At 37.2% G+C, this 17492-nt stretch overlaps 2 protein-coding genes across 2 annotated transcripts; both read right to left on the minus strand.

Annotated features, from left to right (window-relative positions):
- Positions 1-9: 9 nt before the first annotated feature.
- On the minus strand, positions 10-2372 carry LOC136707992 (prostate-associated microseminoprotein-like). Its single transcript, XM_066682239.1, has 4 exons — positions 2290-2372; positions 1964-2081; positions 876-984; positions 10-367 (listed from the first exon to the last, which is right to left on the minus strand). The coding sequence occupies exons 2-4, from the start codon at positions 2079-2081 to the stop codon at positions 199-201; spliced, it is 396 nt and encodes a 131-aa protein (XP_066538336.1). The 5' UTR covers positions 2290-2372; the 3' UTR covers positions 10-198.
- An 8490-nt stretch (positions 2373-10862) lies between these two features.
- Positions 10863-17430, minus strand: zgc:174935 (uncharacterized protein LOC796019 homolog). Its single transcript, XM_066682920.1, has 4 exons — positions 17134-17430; positions 16206-16260; positions 15594-15708; positions 10863-14711 (listed from the first exon to the last, which is right to left on the minus strand). Exons 1-4 carry the CDS (start codon positions 17428-17430, stop codon positions 14615-14617), a joined length of 564 nt encoding a protein of 187 aa, XP_066539017.1. The 3' UTR covers positions 10863-14614.
- Positions 17431-17492: the final 62 nt, after the last annotated feature.

The following is a 17492-nucleotide window of genomic DNA, read 5'->3' on the forward strand; positions in this document are numbered from 1 at the left end:
TACCTGAAGATACACAGTTAAGGAAACAAAACATATGTAATATTTTATATAGGAACATTCTTCTTGATATGAGTGAAGAACTAATGATTTAAAATATTATTTGCTCAGATATTTGCTGTAGATGTACATTTAAAACCTGGAATTTCATTAGGACATGGTTATGTGTCTGAATTAGTTGAAAGGGAAATCACTGAATAATCAGAATATTGGGTCATTGTCAGTTTTCCAGGTGTCTGCCCGCAGTCTCCCCCACTTTCCATACAGACAGGGAATCTTGTGATTTGCCCTCATCACTGTCACGGTGATGCAGGAATCTGGCTTCCGTATGATCTCACACCAGTCTGGGTAATCTACTGGTTGTGGACTGCTATGGAGATTGCAGGAATATGTACGATCAGACATTAGAAAATGGGTGATACGAGTCGCTAAATGGCTACTAATATTTTGCAATAAATCATATTTGTTAAATATGATTGTACGGTTGTCTCCCAGTAGACCTATAATTTTCTAACATATGCTTAAGAAGCATTTGCAATAAGCAAAAAACATTCAAACTACAAGCACTATTTACACTTCCAAAACATGCACATACTGCATTAATTTAGGGTGAGTTTAAAGAAAAATAGATCATTACAAATGTGTACTGTTCATTTGTTAGGCTGAAAATGTGGATTTATCCTTAAATAATTGTATATTGATACTGTTCTGATTAATAAATTATATAGATATATTTTATTTTTATACATTTATATCTCTGCGCTATTTTACCCATATTAGGGTATTATAAAACAAAAACCTGATTTTGGTTGATGAGAAAATTTTAATTTCTCTTCACATAAAGTGACAAAACACAAAGGCCAAATTAAATTACTTACTGATCACAGCAGCCGACCCCAAATGGTTCCATACACACACAGTGGTAGCAGTCTTTAGTGATCCAGCTGTCACCAACACCATAGACCTGACCCTGATACTCACAAGTACCTGCAGTGTATTAAGTTGGGCAAAGAAATATCAGCAACATTTTGCTTGTTAAAAACTGCCTTCCTTTTTGAGAAAATAGCTTTTTTAACAAATATATATTTCACTGCTAGTTGTACTGTGTATGACTACGTATTTGATGTATAAACTTTGATTTGATTAGGTTTAATCTGTTATAATCCATTAAAATATAACATATAAAACTGACAACTAATGTCATGAAAATTATCATTACATTTAACTACACTTAGAGTTCACGTAGCCATCATGTGCAGTCCTGAGAACGAAATGTTTTTCAGAATATTTTGGGAAGATAGGATAGAGAGTAGATTTTGAGACAGTGAACTAATGAGAAAGCTTATAACTTAAAGAGTACTCTTGATTCATAGAATCTCCTTTTTTTTTTTTCCCTGACTTGGTCTGAAGATATCGACTGATCTTCACACTCTGTGAAAATTTCATGATGGATGGACCAATAGTAGTGCTCCAAATCTACTGGCAATTAATAATTGTGACATTAACATTAAAATTTAAGACATTATTTTGAAAAGTTCTGGATTCATGGTTTTTGCATATCTCATGGGCGATTGATTGTTACAGGCCAAAGCGTTGATTGCATTTATGCTTTAAATTATTGCTGATGCTCTTGTAACATTTATTGCAGTAACGAGTTTTTCTGTTGAAGTACAGGAAATCCCATGAATGGTCTGCGGACTGTGGTCCTCAGTGGTACGATATGGATGTGGCAAACAGTTGTTAGGTTGGAAAATGCCATAGCATTGTACTAAATCACTGTATGTTATAATACCAACCAACTAATGTAAATTGAATTTACAATAACTTTTATGGTGAAAATAGTTGTCCACCTGGCTTCATACAGACTGAGAGTAGGTAAGTTAAACACAGTCACAAACACAGTCAGTCTGTTACACTAATATGTGACTAGGTGTTTTCCCTCTTAAACACACAAACACAGTCTTACCTTTAGTATTGAAGGTACATTCTCCACTGCTGTAGACTGCTAAAGAGTTTGTGATGGCACTCATCAGAAACAGAGCCACAATCAATGCATTCTGGGCTATAAAGTGGACAGCACCCATCTAGAAAACAGAGAATGTATTCATTTTTTACATTAATTCGCAGCTTTTCTCACTTATGTGTCTGCCGATAAACATCAGAGCATGTTTTCATTCATTTTTACAATGAATCATATTGAATCAAATCACTATGAATTAATTTATTTAATTGAATAAATCATGCAGTCATTTAGGAATATAAACAGAATCCTCTTTTAAAGTGAATGCAAACCTCTTTGCCTCTTTGAGCACCTCTGGGCCTGCAGCGTTCTTTTGAAGTCTTCTTTATTCTGTCGCTCTTCTCTCTGTACTCTCCAGGGGCTTCTGGCTGAGCAGTGTTGGTGCTCAGTCCTCGCCCATATTTATATGTTTGTCTCTGACCCTCCTTCTTTGTGCACACACAAAAGGCTCCTTCCTTTGTCTCACACACAAAAGGTATACTTATTTATTTGTTTATTAGTTTTGTATACTACACTGTCTCCATCACACAATGTGCATATGCATAGTTTTGTTCCTCCTGCCCCATGTGTGTGTGTTTGTGTGTGTGTGTGAGAACCTGGTTATACTATGAGAGATGAGAAGATCATTTATTAAATCTCACATTAGTTGCTCGATCTTTGGCTTTTATGTTCAGTTCTCTCTCTCCTCTCCTTTTTTCTTCCACAGACTGCGGTTGTAAAGATTTTAATCTCATGATGGCTGCGGCAACATGGGGACAAAAAGTCTAATAATAATAAAAAATGGAATTAACAGTTAATATCCTCCATTCTCAAACAAATAAAAGGTGCAATTGAAAGGAAGGGTGTTAGAACACATTTTAAAAAATGCCTCTGTCCCAATAGTTTGTTTGAGCATGTGGCAGGCATGTGAGTCTAAATGTAATTTTTTTTACAGAATACAAATAATAAAAACACTGGAAATGTTTTCTTGATACATTTGTCAGTTAAAAAGAATGAACAAATCACAGATTCTTGTTTTTATTGCATTTTAAACTACATTTCCACCTTTTCCTGAAAAGCAGCTTGTATTTTTATTCTGTGTATTATTTATTATTATTTTAAATTGCCTACATGTATATTGTTTAAATGTCTGTACCTTAGCATTTATTTAACTTTTGTCCTGATTAGAATGAACAAAATATCAATTGATTGAGAAGGAGGATATACGTGGGCCCCTGTATGTTCAGAAATGAACTTGTTCCCCTGTGACCTCATCATAGTGCATGGAAGAACTGACTGGAGATTTAACTGGGTACGACTTCATGATTTTTCATGAAATGATCTAGAAATATTCATAAATGCCTCAAGGCTTACTCCTAATCCTAGTGTAATATCATATTTGCCACATAACAATGTATTCATCATTTTATTGGGTACACTTTTGTGAAAATGCAATTGTCTAAGAATGTGCAATTTGGATAAAAAATCTAATAAGCATTAACCAATGAAAGTAAGAGAGAGAGAGAGAGAGAGAGAGAGAGAGAAAGAGAGAAAGAGCAATTACTGAATTTAATGAGTTTACTATGCTTATCACTGTCCACAGTGTGTGTGCACAAACATGACGTTTATTGCCCTGTTCTTTATCTTTTAATCTCTCTCTCTCTCTCTCTCTCTCTCTCTCTCTCTCTCTCTGTGTGTGTGTGTGTGTGTGTGTGTGTGTGAAATGATGACTGGGCAAGACATGCTCAGGACTTCCTCTATGCATTTAGCGTTTAAATTAAAAGATTAAATGAAGCACTTTTTTATTACACACTCTTCCTTCCCATTGCACTCAATGCCTCTATTACCTTGATAATATATATTGTGTAATGTAAAACAGAACACTTCTGCAAAAGCATGACATCGCTATAATGAACTGTGCCAATGTCATTGTGTTAATGCACTTCTGAAAATACAGGAGTGCATTAGGGCAATACTCTCAGAGCTCTGTGTTTCAGGATGAAAATAATAGCCTTCTGTCATAAGAAAATAAAATATTATTATATAATTTACGTGGGTAGTACAGCTTTGGGGCATAAACTCATGAGCTTTGTCTACCTGAGTCGTGATATAAATACCTCTTACACACACAGACACACACTAAAGAAACTTAAAAGAAGAAAGAACATTACATTAATAGAATAGGATATTGAAATTACCCAGTTTATGAGATAAGCATACTAATGCAACACATCATTTTAGCACTAGAATTTAAGTAAACAAATTACTGATAAGCACACGTCACTAGATTTCAGTGTAATTGTTGTTTTTAAATGTAAAGAACCATACAAGACAGCATTATGTCTCATGAATCTAAAATTCAATCATTCATTGTGGGTCCTGAGCCTATCTGGAATCAATGGGTGCAAGGCAGGAACACAGTTTGAATTCTAAATAAATTCACTCAGGCACTCAGGCACTGACACATTTCAGTGCCACGGGGTGGCGTTTGAACACAAAACCCCAGGACCCTGGAGACCCTGGAGCTGTGTGCAATGAAAGGCTCTGTGCCACCCACAAAACTATCATATATACAAATTAGTTGTTTTTGTAATTCAATTTCAAATGTTCTCCTGTGCTTTAGTCATTTTATGGCAATTGTTGCATACATTTTAATATGGTTATTCAACAAATGCAACCTAAAAGCTTTAACCACTGCATGTGTTCAAATAAGCCTTGCGCCCAATGATTCCAGGTAGGCTCTGGACCCACCACAACCTGGAACTGGATAAGAGGTTACAGAAGAATGAATGAATGAATGAATGTATTGCATCAAGGGAAAAGCACTGCAAAAGCATGTGCATTGCTTAGTTTTGTTCTTGGCCATAATATTGTATCCAAAAGTATGTGTGAGTATTGTTTTAGACAATTTACAGATGGTGAATTCGATGTGAGTGATTGTGAGTCTAGGGTTATTAATACTAGTTAATATTATTATTTTTTTTTTAATAGACAACTGTCTTTTTTAATACTATGAAATAGTTAACAAAAAATTACAAAAGAGAAAGAGAATGTTTATTGTTTACGTTTTGAATTACAATTATATGTTAAAAATGCTTTAAAATGTATTAGAATATCTAATATATTTACTATATTTTAATAAAGTTCTGATCTGTCATATAGGCATTCTCATTCATTATACTAGTACTTGGACCTTTCCTCGCTAATGATGAGCAAGGTGATTAGAAAGTATAAGCGCTTGTGTGGTGCTGTGTGAACAGGCCAGAACTGCTAAACCATAGTCTGTCTAATGTAGTTAAAAGGAACATAATATTTTGGTCTGTTTTAATCTAGGCACAAGTTTGGTGTACATGAATCATAAATGACAAATATGAAAAAAATGTCTCTTCATTATTCTGGACTATTACTTTACTGATAACTATAACAATGCTATATCATCTTTTGTCATGGTTTACAGTACTGTTAAATCAAGAAACATGTAAAAGACAATAGATATGCTCTTAATCGACATCCTGCCATTGGTTTCCATATAGATTTATATTTTCCCTGTTTTCAGGGCAGATGAAAACAAACACTTATAAGATGTGACATGGCGCACATTAAATATACTGTAAAAACACCTAATAATAATTTAGAATCAGAATGTGACAGCGTAGTAGTATCTTGTGAAACACTCATTAATTTGCATAATTTAAAATACAACTGCAAACTGTTTGGCTAAAATGTAGAGACAGTATTCTAAAGTGTGTGTTTGTAATTTTTTGAAAAATGTCTACATTTTTTAAAACCTTTAAAAATGTTTCAATGCTATGAAACTTTACATGATAAACATAATGTTTACATCCATATGAGTTTAACAAGCTTTATAGGACTGAAAAATTTGATCATAAACTGTTGCATATAGTAAACATTTATAATAGAATAAATAATCCAGACTCATTAACAAAAGTGCAGATATATGTAACTGACATATAAATCTGTGCAGCACATTTAATAATCAGAATTACTGTTATGATGCTCAGGATCCCTTCTTAGAGTTAATATCATTCATGGTTGCTTGATATCTTTTTATTCAGCTTCCATCAATCCTTGAAAAAAGAAGGTGCCAGGTGGAAGCCCTTAAATGTCTTCACATGGGTAGAGGTGTGCCAGGGTCTATAGGAATATGTCTGATATTTAGTTGATGTGATATGTGGAAAACAACCGAATATCAAACATATCATACAGCCCCTGGCCGGCTGACCCCACACGCTGTACCTGTAAGAAAAGACTGGAGGTTAAATTATTGTCATGGGGTCATGGGTTAAACAGGGTAGAGGGCAATACAATAGACTAAGAAAGAGATACTATCAGCAAAGCAGTGGGTAATGGAAGTATACAGAAACAGAGAACAATATCTCCAGTGCAATACAATAGTGAAACAGCTGCAGACCATATCAAGTGCAGACAGAAAAATAGCCCAAAGGACAATAAACATAACAAACATGCAATTTATAGCTGAAACCATGATAAATCACAGTGAGGAAAAACAACCAGTTCACAAACTTACCATGTGGTGATGAGTCCTTGCCAGAATCATTACTGGAGTAAACACATGCCTGATGGTGTAACAAATGCTTTAAAAAGTGATATTAACACATGTAGCAGAGTGTGCTCCACACTCAGTATGCAGTGCAGTGTAGTGCATGCTCCTGTGTGAGTGTGTGAAAAGTGTCAGTCGTAGGGGCATGTATATATATGTCCCTGGCAGAAGTTTTGCACCGCATACACCGAGGGGTTAATTAGAAGCCTATTGATCAGGGTGCCTGCGGCTTTTCCTCTTGCATTAGGCTGATCAATAGCTATGATTTCACACTCAAACACACACACAGAGGGCAACAACAGGGTCACAACTCCAGGCCCAAATCCTCCTTATCAATATCATAATCATCAGATCTTGTTCACATATCTGCTCTAATACAGGCCTCAATAAGCCTACTACTATCTCTGCACAACTCCTGAGGACAGACTGTCAGTCACTATTTAGTGAAGTCATACCCACCCTCAATGCAGGTGAAGTGTTAGTAATACATGCTTACATAAGTTGTTGTGGTCTGACTTATTCAGTAAAAGTACTACTTAATCTTCCTTTATTTAATTTTCTGGCAAAACAGCAATTAAGCACGTTATTCATTTACAGTATCGGGGGAAAAGCACAAACCTTTGCCTCAGTTACACAATATTATCCCAATAATTAAAGCTTATCATATTATTCAGTTTCATTTGTCCATCTTTTGCCTTTATAACAGCTTCCATCCATTTAAGACTTTGTGTTATTCATCTAATCAGGGGTATACTTTCCAAAGTTCTATCTCCAAATGGTTCTATCTCCTTATGGGTGTGTTGCTTTTGTGTTTCAGGTAATCCGAAACACATTCAGTGAGGTCTGGGCTTTGGGTTCCATCAGCTTCTTTGTTTGAATTGCAAACAAATCTCTTTAGATTTGCAGAAAAAGTGAATCTTGATTTTGACTTCTACAAACTACATGACGTTTTCACTTTGTGATGTTTTCATTAACAGTGGGAGATATTTAAAATATAAAATTAAAAAAGTGAATTATTATATTACAGAATAAAGCTTTACTATCTTTCACAAACCTGCTGCCATCCTAAAAGAGTTTTGAAAGTACTAATTAATACTAATTACTTACCAAAACAGTGTGTACTGTGTCTTTAGCTTCGTACAGCAGTGTTACATATTGGGGGAAAAAGTTCTTTTATACTTTTATATCTATAATCTATGTATATCCACAGATATTCACTATGTGTTACAAAAAGGAGAATGGAAGAACATTTTTGCTGTATTAATTGTTCTTGTTGGTTTTAGTTTAGTTTTAGTTTAAATCAGTAATAACTCCAACTTCTGTTCATGTATGCTGACAACACTGTGATAACTATTGTATGAATATATCTTTGACGCATGCACCCTGGAGAATTTCTAGAGAATGTCCTGAGTATCGAGTCTGGAGATGTTCCATAGTGGTCTTTTACAAATGCAGTTCACAGGAGGTTTTCTGCAGGGCAGCTGAAAGCAGGAAATGAAACACGTGCTTTAGACATGGCGCAGCGCATGTACAGCTCGTGCATGAGGAACTCCCGAATATGAGAGGCCGTATAGGCCAAAATACAATGAAACACTTGTAAAGAAAAATCTTTAAGTGTACACGACATTGAAACACTTGCACAACACACTGATAGACTTGCGCACTACACTGAAACATTTTCGCACAACACACTGAAACACTAGCACACTACACACTGAAAAATCTTTATGTGCACCCGACATTAAAACACTTGCACAACACACTGATACACTTGTGCACAACACACTAAAACACTTGCACACACTACACTGAAACTCTTGCCCACAACACACTGAAAAATCTTTATGTGCACACGACATTGAAACACTTGCACAACACACTGAAACACTTGCGCATGTACAGCTCGTGCATGAGGAACTCCGGAATATGAGAGGCCGTATAGAGCAAAATACTATGAAACACTTGCACGCTACACACTGAAAAATCTTTAAGTGGACACGACATTGAAACACTTGCACAACACACTGATACACTTGCGCACTACACTGAAACACTTGCGCACAACACACTGAAACACTAGCACACTACACACTGAAAAATCTTTAAGTGTACACGACATTGAAACACTTGCACAACACACTGAAACACTTGCGCATGTACAGCTTGTGCATGAGGAACTCTGGAATATGAGAGGCCGTATAGAGCAAAATACTATGGGAGGCCGTCTAGGGCAAATACACTGAAACACTTGCGCACTACATTGAAACATTTGTACACTACACTGAAACACTTGCACAACACACCGAAACACTTGCGCACTACATTGAAACATTTGCTCACTACATTGAAACACTTGCGCACTACATTGAAACACTTGCACGCACTACATTGAAACACTTGCGCGCACTACATTGAAACACTTGCGCACACTACACTGAAACACTTGCGCGCACTACATTGAAACACTCGCGCGCACTACATTGAAACACTTGCACGCACTACATTGAAACACTTGCGCACACTACACTGAAACACTTGCACACACTACACTGAAACACGTGCACAGTACACACTGAAACATTTGCACTACACTTCACATACACTCGTCTATATATTAAACATGACGTGTGTGTGTGTGTGAGAGAGAGAGAGAGAGAGAGAGAGAGAGAGAAGATGCACTCAGCTGTGTAGCACAGGGTACAATCTTTTATGACTAATTCCTGTGCTCTGTGTCTTTTCAGAGATGAACAAACATTTGTTCTTATTATTTTTTATTAGTCTTTTCATATTTGATCAGCCATTGCGTATTTCTGGTAACAGTGAGGATATCCGTAATTTTTTGCATGATTTTGCGTTGTGTGGAATCCATACAAGATGACCCGCTACACAGACTCTACACTGAACTGGAGCACCACACAAGAACCATTCAGTCCATCATACGTGTAGTTGGGCGCAGAGAAGGGCCTGTGGTGAGAGAATGCACGACTCTTTTGGAGTCTTTATATCAGTGTCTAATTCTCATTTTACAACAATCTCTGGGCCAAAGACATCAAGGCAACAATATTCTCATAATTCCTCCAACAACTTCCAGTGGCACGTCCGGTCGCCCATGGTATGATTTAACAGCAGACCAGATTATCCACTGCCTAAATCTGGGATTTAATTGGCAAAGAATCGCTTCCATTTTTGGAATTGATCGACAAGTGTGCAAGTGTCTCAGTGTAGTATGCGCAAGTGTTTCAATGTAGTGTGCACAAGTGTTTCAATGTAGTGTGCGCAAGTGTTTCAATGTAGTGTGCGCAAGTGTTTCAATGTAGTGTGCGCAAGTGTTTCAGTGTGTAGTGTGCAAGTGTTTCAATGTAGTGTGCGCAAGTGTTTCAGTGTGTAGTGTGCAAGTGTTTCAATGTAGTGTGCGCAAGTGTTTCAGTGTGTAGTGTGCAAGTGTTTCAATGTAGTGTGCGCAAGTGTTTCAGTGTGTAATGTGCAAGTGTTTCAATGTAGTGTGCGCAAGTGTTTCAGTGTGTAGTGTGCAAGTGTTTCAATGTAGTGTGCGCAAGTGTTTCAGTGTGTAGTGTGCAAGTGTTTCAATGTAGTGTGCGCAAGTGTTTCAGTGTGTAGTGTGCAAGTGTTTCAATGTAGTGTGCGCAAGTGTTTCAGTGTGTAGTGTGCAAGTGTTTCAATGTAGTGTGCGCAAGTGTTTCAGTGTGTAGTGTGCAAGTGTTTCAATGTAGTGTGCGCAAGTGTTTCAGTGTATTTGCCCTAGACGGCCTCCCATACCGGAATCTTTCCCACGCTGTTTTCAGTTTAACTTCTCTGTTTTTTATTTAATGTTTGAATCACTACAGATACATTTCCATGTAAGTGATCCAAAACAGCAAAAATAAGTCAATATTACCCACCTACGGAGCAGGAATAGAGCAATCCACATTTTGGTTTGTGCTTTTCAATCTTTGGAGTTCTCTCCATTGTCTAAAAAACTACAGGTGCCTCTGTCATGAGGAGAGAGAGAGAGAGAGAGAGAGACTAGCATACCATACTGAGCCAGTTTATTTTTCTATCCCTTTACAGAAACTGGGCTTTGTAAACACATTAGACCTGTTTCAAGCATGCAAACAGACCAGAGAGCTAGCAAATAGTGAAGAAAAATCTTATTTTTAATAAGTGTTTTTATTTTATTTTATTTTTACAATCATGAACTAGGCTCTTAATGACAGCTATATTGAGGATTGGTTTTAGTCATCACAGAATATAAGGGAAAGATCCAGGTGTTAACAAGAAGCTGCATTTTTTCTCACTCCACCTACCCCACTCTCCATCCTTTTTCTGCTTCCTCTGCGCTTTGTTCAGTTTTCAGAATCCTGTTGGACGCAGTGACCTTCTGAGTGAGCTGGGGCGGAAGAGAGAGCCACTAATTGCGTCCCCTAATTGTGAGCCTGCGGGCAGCAGTGTCATTGGTAGAGTGGGACATAGAACAGAGGGTAAGAGAGGAGAGAATGGAGGCGGGAGAGAGGAGTACCAAACACATTCACACTCAACACTGATGAGTTCACATACGAGCATCAGATTAATATGGATGTAATCAATGCCATATTTATTAAAGAAAGACTTGAGTTTTTATATAGGCTTCATACATTTGTAAAGTTTTTTTTATTATTCATCTGCACAAAATATATAGGTGAAGCAAAACTAAAAATTTTAAATTTAAGTAGTGACTTTGGAAACGTTTCAGTTCACAATTCTAACCTGGTCCCGTTGTCCTTTAAATAACTGTGCTTTAACTGCAGACAATGAACAGTATTCTCAGATAATATATAAAATATATTAGAGGATATATTATTTACTATTAAAAAGAGAACACATGAATAGAAAAATACTTAAATATCCTTCCATAAATGCACAACTAATACAAACTGCACAGTAAGAGTAATTCAGTAATTTCACCATTGCAATGGGCAATTTTCAACCACAATTTGCGTTATTTTTTAAACAGATGAACTGCAGCTTCCACATATACACATATCAGACAGAAAGTATATAATACACAAAAATATTTTCCAACATTTAATACATCAGTAAAATTAAATAACATTTCTAGTGGCATTTTATAGAGGTGAGAGGAGTTTACACAGTTAACAAGAACTTTCTAACTGTCTTGCTGTGTTTTCAGCTAGGTTTCTGATTGGCTTGAAGCAGTGTGGTCATGACTGCACTGAGCTAATGGGCTGAGGATGATGAGGGCTGACAGTGAGAGGGTCAGAGGATTTCGATTGGTCGATACAAACAAGCATATATGCATGAGAGTGTACCACAGAGCAACAGAGCCTGAGGGAGGGTCAGACCACACATATACATATACACACACACACACACACACACACACACAAACATATGGAGGTGAGGTAACTCCAGAGAACCTGAGAAAGACAGAAACCAACACAAAATCACACACACAGGACAGAAGTGATCACATCACCTCTGTCCACCTCCACATTACTTCAAATTCAATGGTCTTACCTACTAAAGCAGACAAGCGCTTTATTAAAACAAAACCATAACAACATGACAAATGAAAGAATAGGAGAGAGAGAATGTTTGTTCATTAGTTCATTTTTTTGGTCAAACAAACAGAACATGTATGCATTGAATAAAGGTATAAAAATACGAGAGACTCTTTTCAGCCATGAAAGCTACACTTCATTTTTTCCTTCCTAAGTTTACCTTAAAATAAGGCATGTCATTTTGCTTCAGTTCATTCAATACATAGATCTAAGTATCACATGGTAACTTGACACATTTTCTCATAATACAGCCATGGCCAAACGTGCTGGCACTCCTGAAATGTAATTCTCCCAGAAAATGAATGCAGTTACACATGTTTTGTTATACACGTTTATTTCATTTGTGTGTATTGGAACAATAACAAAACAGAGGGAAAAGGACAAAAATGATATAATTTCATGCAAAAATCCAAAAATGGGCTGGACAGAAGTATTGGCACATTTTCAAAATTGTGGGTAAATAACTTTTTTTTAAACACTTGTGATGCCTGTGGCAAGTAACAAATAGGGGCAATATAAAAATCACATCTGAAACCAGATAAACAGGAAAAATTGACTCAATCTTTACATTGTGTCTGTGTGTGCCACACTAAGTATGGAGGAAAGAGGAGAAGAGAACTGTCTGAGGACTTGAAACCCAAATTGTGAAAAAATATCAGCAGTCTCAAGGGAGGACCCCACTGCTGACACAGAGACATAAAAAAGCTAGACTGCAGTTTGACAAAATGTATGTGAGTAAGCCAAAATCCTTCTGGGAAAATGACTTGTGGACAGATGAGAACAAGATAAAGATATTTGGTAAAGCACATCATTCTACTGTTTACCAAAAATAGAATGATCTACAAAGAATATAACACAGTACCTACAGTCAAATATGGGGAGGTTCAAATATGGTTTTTGGGGTTGTCTTGGTGCCAAAGGATTACCAAAGGATTTTGGGTTGCAATGTAGGGCCCAGTGTCAGAAAGCTGGGTTTGTGTCCTAGGCCATGGGTCTTCCAGCTGGACAATGATCCCAAACATACTTCAAAAAGCACCCAGAAATGGATGGAAACAAAGCACTGAAGATTTCTGAAGTGGCCAGCAGTGAGTCCAGATCGAAATCCCTTTGAACACCTGTGGAGAGACCTTAAAATTGTTGTTGGGAGAAGGCACCCTTCAAATATGAGAGACCTGGAGCAGTTTGCAAAAGAAGAGTGATCCAAAATTCCAGTTGAGTGGTGTAAGGAAGTAATTGTAAATTAACCAAAGTAAATATGGTTATAGGAAACAATTGTTTTCAGTTATTTCCCCCCCCCAAAGTGTGTGCAACCAAATATTAGGTTGAGGGTGCCAATAATTCTGTCTGGCCTATTTATGGAGTTTTGCATGATATTTCTTTTCCTCAGTTTTTTTGTTTCGTTCCAGTCACACAAAGGAAATAAACATTACAAAATGTGTAATTGCAATAATTTCCTGGGAGAAATTATTTTCTGAAAAAACATTCAGCCAGGATATATGAGCATTGCTGGTGGGGTATGCTCTCCACAATGTGATAGTTCAGTAGTTTGTGTCTCAGAGGGCAGAATATGAACTCTGGTGTAAGGTGCTGAATCCATCATGAAGTATTTGGGCCAGAGCAAACCTAGAGCACACTGGCTCAACACCGAACAACAACACACCAAACATTCAGGCAGTACACTTTATTCCAACTGTGTGTGCTGGGACCACTGCAGAAACTTTTCACCAATTTAAACTCTTCTAAAATGCTCCTTGGCTCCTTGATATTTATAATGTTCTAGAATTACAAGCCCTACCCACTCTCTGAATGTTGGTTATTTTTGGTTTCCTTCAGTGGCCTTAAGAATGAACCTGGAAACCAAACACTGAACTAAAATGAAGGTAAGAATTTAATAATTTACAAATTACTTGCAATCACACAAATACAACTTAAAACACACAGCGATTTCTTTTAGAAGTTAGAGAAACAATCTATGACATCTAGTACAATGTTGCCAGATTCTGGCCGTTTGGATGAATTAGATAATTGGAAGACCTGTAGTAAATGTAAGTACCTGGTGTCAGGTCATGTGACTGAACTGGATGAACCGCATATACTAGTGAAAGTCTTACCAAACCTGATAATCTGCATTGATGAGAAGTAGTAACTAGGGGGTGGTAAAGCAGCCGTTTCACCGCAAATATTAGAAATATTACCATCATCTCTATTAGCTTCAATGGAAACAAAGAGAAGCTCTCCAGTATGCAAAAATCTTGTCTTGCTAACACATTAAGCAAATGACCAGAATCTAGGAAGGATATGTACGGCAGTGTGCATGTGTGTGTGTGTGTGTGTGTGTGTGAGATGTAAATGATAATGCCCTGATTTTTTTCCCCTTTCGATAGTGCTTAACACCTTTCACAGCTTTCCTGTGTCCTGCACCTTTGTAGCTCCATGTTTTAGGCTGCTTTAGGTGCTTCTTCCTTAGGCACTTCTTCCTTAGGCACTTCTCTCCACATAAGTGTTTTCTTTGTTTACTCCCTCTTCAGGCTCGGCTTTTTTCATCTCTCCTTTATTCTCAGTTCCACACAGTTTTCTGTTAGCGAAGCAGAATGTTCACAAGGTTAAAAACTTCAAACAATTGTGTGTTTCCTTTTTTTCCTAAAAAAATATCACATATTTGTTTATTTCACAGCTGTACAGAAATAAACCATGCCCCTCTGTCCTTAAAGGAGGAGTAAAATACATTAACTTTTAAAGATTTTATGCCAAATATTTTTGGACTGCTTCCATGATCACATTCAGAGTTTAGGGGCCTTTGCTTTATTGCAAAATTTATGGTGGGGTAAAAGGAATGGTGCAGCAGTTATATTAACAAAGCCATAGAATTTTGCACCTTTCATGACTGAATCATAAAAATAAATAAATAAATAAATAAATAAAAAGCATGTTTAACCTTTTAAGTCCACAAAACAAATGCACAGTATCATTGAGTCAAAGCTCCATTCTTAAAAACAGCCAAACCCATTCAACATCAAATATTTATGAGATGCACCCCCAGGAAAACAGCTTGCTAACTGAATGACAAAATCTGTCTATGAGATCCTTCATGTCTGATATAACTGCTACAAATCAATTGTCTGGAATCATATGCACAAGGCCTCTATTCCCTCTGTGTGTTTGTTCAAAAAGCAATTACATCCAACACACAAAGATTTTATAAATATTTTTTATATTCATCCTGGCACATAACACCCCTAAAGACCTGTTCGATGATGAAGAGAAATGTTTGGTTGAACATCTTGGTTCTGTCATTTAGATCTAAAAGTGTTAGGTTTTAAAGGAAGTGTGTGAATAAATGTCCATGAATATCAGTACACACCCATCTCCTTAAACTCATGGTTTTAACATACTGAACCAACAAAACCTTAAACATAAACCACGCTCTAATATAATGATATTCTAGCACTGTACTTACTGGCCGTCTATGGAATCCTTTTTGATGTAGTTGCACACTTTGCTCTGCTGTTCTGCTTCTTTTTTGAGGGTGGCTATTTGTTCTTGCAAGTCGGCCTTCTTCTTCTGAAACTCACCTGAGGATACCAGAGAAAGTAAATTTAGGGGAAATTATCAAAGATGTATAACATTTAACAATAAAACAGAATAACATAAAGTATGTATTCCAATAGGCTTTATATGCTGACAGTATTATCAGACAACAAATTATTAAGCTGCTTTAACCCAACACAGCCACTGGGAGTCAGTATTGACCTGTACAGTATTTAACAACACTGATCAGGAAATGCACTGCACAAAAAGCAATACTCTCCAATTATCATTTGTTCACTTCATTTAAAATGTGTACATAAAAAATGGGTACTTGCAGTTGTAGTGATAGAGTACACTATAAAAGCTATTGTGGCCTGTAACCAACACTTTATAAAGTGTCCCTGAGAATATGGTTCCCCGGTTGAGAGCTTGCATTCTGATGTTCGATCAGTTTTATTCACATGCCTTCATTATTAAATCTAACAGATCCAGGGGCAGCCATGTAGCATCACTGAGTGTGAGAGTTTTGACCAGCACTCACCATCTGTGTTGGTCTTGTCTGTGTCTATAGCAGCACCTTCATCTGTGATGCGTTTCTGACAAGAATAAATGACAATGGAGTAAGACACTATACAATTTACAAACAAAAGGCCAAAAAATCCTGAACATGAAATTCCCTAAAGGAATCCCACTATTCCTGTACCTGCTGCCCTCATACGACAGTCTAAAGAATATCACTTGGATACTCTCCTAACTGTCAAAAGTACATTATGTCCTGAAGTGACACTGGCCTGCAGAGTTTAACGTCTGCCCCATCAACTCCCCTCAACTCATTGATTAAACCCCTAAAAACAAATCTCTGTTCATCAAAATGAATATTTAGAACTTATTCTTAAAATAAAAGCCCTTAATGCTGTAAAGTTGTTAGATGTAACTCTTCACCTACATTCAGTGGATCTATGAATATGCAATTAGTCCTTACTTCTCTCCACCCACCCTCCAATGCTCACCAACACTTCAAAAGACCTGAGTTAATGGGATTGGTTCCTAACATTTGTGATGTTATAAAGACTGAAATCTGAAGGTCTGAATCCCCCTCTGATAAAGGCTTTGGAACATAGCAGTTTGAAAATGAAAAACCTCAGTTATTGTGCTGCTTACTTTACTAATGATATGTATAACAAGTCTCTGCTAATTCTCCTGTGGGGATTAATACAATTTTATCTCCTCTTTCTGGTGTATATAAAGCATGCCATAGCATGCTAACAAAGGGAAAACAATAGTTTTTCAATGGAATTGGATTTTAAATCAAGATTATTCAACTCTGTTCCAGGAGTTCAAACCACCTTTCAAACTTTAAATGACTCTGGAAATACCCAAAGTTTGCCAACCCATCAGAACTAGAATTAACAACCCATTTTGCTGTGAACCAGCAATGTAAAGCAACCTAGAGTAATGTCCACCCTCACCAGGTCACCAGAGCATGCATCCTCTTCAGCTTTCTTGGCTTTTGCGACCTGTTCCACTCCTGCCACATCTACCTTGAGCTCCTCAATCTGTTTTTTGGTCTTGTCCAGCAAAGAGCTGGATTCCACCACGTGGGTCAGGTACTCTTTTAGCACATCCCTGGTGACCCTGTGCTTGACGTTTTGGAAGGAGGCGTGTTTGGCCAGTTTGAGTTCCTCTTTCCTGTTGTTGTGGATGTAGCCTGCGAGGCCAAGGCTGCCCAACAACAACACAGCCAGCAGCAGAACCTGACACCTCATGATTCCCGTGGCCAAATCTCTCACTCAGTCAGGAAGTCACAGCAGGATGTAAAAGTCTATGC

The sequence above is a fragment of the Hoplias malabaricus genome, chromosome 10 (genome assembly GCF_029633855.1).
Source record: "Hoplias malabaricus isolate fHopMal1 chromosome 10, fHopMal1.hap1, whole genome shotgun sequence".
NCBI classification, from domain to species: domain Eukaryota; kingdom Metazoa; phylum Chordata; class Actinopteri; order Characiformes; family Erythrinidae; genus Hoplias; species Hoplias malabaricus.

Coding starts and splice junctions, on each gene's coding strand:
- zgc:174935 (XM_066682920.1), bottom strand. CDS start 17,430: ATGAGGTGTCAGGTTCTGCTGCTGGCTGTGTTGTTGTTGGGCAGCCTT. Junction 16,261..17,133: donor ATGCATGCTCTGGTGACCTG/GTGAGGGTGGAC, acceptor TATTCTTGTCAG/AAACGCATCACAGATGAAGG. Junction 14,712..15,593: donor AAGGATTCCATAGACGGCCA/GTAAGTACAGTG, acceptor CTTCGCTAACAG/AAAACTGTGTGGAACTGAGA.
- LOC136707992 (XM_066682239.1), bottom strand. CDS start 2,081: ATGGGTGCTGTCCACTTTATAGCCCAGAATGCATTGATTGTGGCTCTG. Junction 985..1,963: donor ATGTACCTTCAATACTAAAG/GTAAGACTGTGT, acceptor AATACACTGCAG/GTACTTGTGAGTATCAGGGT. Junction 368..875: donor GGGGTCGGCTGCTGTGATCA/GTAAGTAATTTA, acceptor CAATCTCCATAG/CAGTCCACAACCAGTAGATT.